This window comes from Olea europaea, chromosome 17, assembly GCF_002742605.1.
Source record: "Olea europaea var. sylvestris chromosome 17, O_europaea_v1, whole genome shotgun sequence".
Classification (NCBI taxonomy): Eukaryota; Viridiplantae; Streptophyta; class Magnoliopsida; order Lamiales; family Oleaceae; genus Olea; species Olea europaea.
Window position 1 is genome coordinate 13,276,195 of NC_036253.1, and position 2,543 is coordinate 13,278,737.

The 2,543-nt window shown below is 35.6% G+C and overlaps 1 protein-coding gene across 1 annotated transcript; it reads left to right on the top strand.

The window, feature by feature from the left end:
• Positions 1 to 21: 21 nt before the first annotated feature.
• LOC111412960 (probable serine incorporator) lies at positions 22 to 2,303 on the top strand. The gene is made up of 7 exons (XM_023043813.1): positions 22 to 390; positions 474 to 547; positions 931 to 1,000; positions 1,185 to 1,256; positions 1,338 to 1,471; positions 1,737 to 1,810; positions 1,932 to 2,303. Exons 1-7 carry the CDS (start codon positions 199 to 201, stop codon positions 2,000 to 2,002), a joined length of 687 nt encoding a protein of 228 aa, XP_022899581.1. The 5' UTR covers positions 22 to 198; the 3' UTR covers positions 2,003 to 2,303.
• The last annotated feature ends 240 nt before the right edge of the window (positions 2,304 to 2,543 follow it).

A 2,543-nucleotide genomic window follows, 5' to 3' on the forward strand; every position in this document is an offset into this window, starting at 1 on the left:
TAGCCTGTGATTACTTTTTTTCCCCCTCTACACGTGAACATAAGCCAAGTTCCGAACCATGTAAATGTCTAGTGTTTATTCTCTATTGCTCACTCAATCTCCAGAACTCCACACAATAAGAAATTAGCCTCGTAATTATACAATGATGTCGATTTTAGGTCAATCTTCTGTCATTCTCTTTCCTATCGCTCATGAATAATGGCGAGATTTTTGTGCAGCCACATTCATGTGATGCTACTTGCAACAGCAGCTTATGTTGTATGCATACTTGGGATAATTCTTATGTACATTTGGTACACGCCGCAGCCTGCTTGCCTTCTCAACATTTTTTTCATCAGTTGGACTATAGTACTTCTCCAACTCATGACCAGTGTATCTCTTCACCCAAAAGTAAGTCAGTTTTGTGCTCTCTCCGTCAGTTCATTTTTGCTCAATATTTTAATATCTAAAACCATTACATACTTTCAAAACAGGTGAATGCTGGCTTTGTGACTCCTGGATTTATGGGGCTCTATCTGGTGTTTCTCTGTTGGTCTGCCATCAGAAGGTGTGCTATTTAATTTGTGATCTTTTAATGCCTTCAATTAATAGTATGCATCTAAAAAATATAGTTTCGAACACTATGTATGATAATAGTGTTTGAAACTTCCATACAAATATGAATACACTGTGTCGCGTATACATGTAATCCCATATCCAAAGACATGCAAGATTATTTCTATATGGTTCTTCCAAAGAGAGGATGATTCACATTACTTGTTGGATTCATGAGGATAGGAATAAGGCCTTTTTACTTGCAAAATGAACAATATTAGAAGAAGATGGTGCAATAACATTCTGTTACAGCGACATTTCCTTGCCAATGGGGGGATTTTGTTGTCCTCATTTCCCTCTTCTCTCAGATTCTCTGTCTCACTTCTGTGTTTGCAGTGAACCACCTGAAGGGAAATGCATTCAAAGAGCAGGAACTGCAGCAAAAAGAGATTGGCTAACCATCATTGTAATTCTCAGACATTATTTCTCCTAAGAAAATACACAAGATAAAAGATTTAAGGAAATTTACTTTTATTTTAGATTTAATTCAATAGTTGGAGACATAACAAAGAGGCTATTGCAAAATCAGTCTTGTCTGCAAATATTTTCTCTTGCTCCATAACTAATGCAATTTTGTTTGATCTTGATAGAGTTTTGTTGTTGCGGTTCTTGCAATGGTTATTGCAACATTTTCAACCGGCATCGATTCTCAATGCTTTCAGGTTTCACCAGTGCTACTCTCTTCTAGCATTCAATTTTACCGTGTCGTTTTCAAAATTTTCATTTGACAACACACTGTGCAGTTCAGGAAGAAGGAGATACAGGAAGAAGATGATGTTCCTTATGGTTATGGATTCTTTCATTTTGTTTTTGCCACTGGAGCCATGTACTTTGCAATGCTCTTAATTGGTTGGAATACTCATCATACCATGAAAAAGTAGGTATTTTTGCAATGCCATTCTTGTTTCACTTTGAGCCCATGATTGTCTACCATTCCCCAATTCCTTTTCTTTTTTTCCTTTTTTTTTTTTTACTCATTTTCAATCACACGTACTCCAAATAAAATATTTTACATGTAAACTCAAATTTTTTTCATACTTTTTAACTACATATTTTTCAAAAAATCACTATTCCAAAACTCATTTTCCCCAAAATACTCATGTCCCAACTACTTATTGATTACATAAGTTGACTCAACACAGGTGGACAATTGACGTCGGCTGGACCAGTACTTGGGTGAAGATAGTGAATGAGTGGCTAGCAGCCTGCATTTACAGTAAGTAATTTCGTCTTTCTTCCCATCCTAGCTTGTTTATATTATGAGCAAACTTGGCTTTGTTTGGCCCTCACCTCACTTCCTACCATTGTTCTATAAACAAAGACTTCTGATAATGCAGTATGGATGCTAGTGGCTCCAGTCATTTGGAAAAGCAGGCAAGCAGCTGAAGCTGAATTACCAACACCTTGACTGTTAAGCTCAATGGAACTGTTTTTCTAGCACCATCTCCATAAATTCTGTGGCTCGCTCTTGCTCCGGAAACGAAAATATCCTATTGGATTTGGACTCAAGATCGAACATGACTAGCCAGCATTCTTTGTAGTGCTCATAATTTGGAGCAAGAAAAGAAAAGAAAAGAAAAGCAGAAAGTCTTGATACATGTGAATAATATATAGTCATGGTGTCACATAGCAATGCATTCTTTTAACAGTAGAATCTCTTATTTTCTTAATTATATTAATCAAATGAAGAAGAAAATGATTTTTGAGAATTCTGGCTCGCTCGATTACTGAGTTGAGCATAAATGAAAATTTTCCTTTACGTAAATCTATTTATGTCGTGTTGACAAACCTTTACTTGCATAATAGATAATGAAAATTTAGTATATTGGAGAGAGGGAAATCTAGCAGGATTATGAAGAGGGCAACTTGTGAGAACTGTTAATCTTGAAAAAAATAAAAAACTTACAATTTATTACCTCGATCCAAATTTCAATAAAATGAAAAAAGAG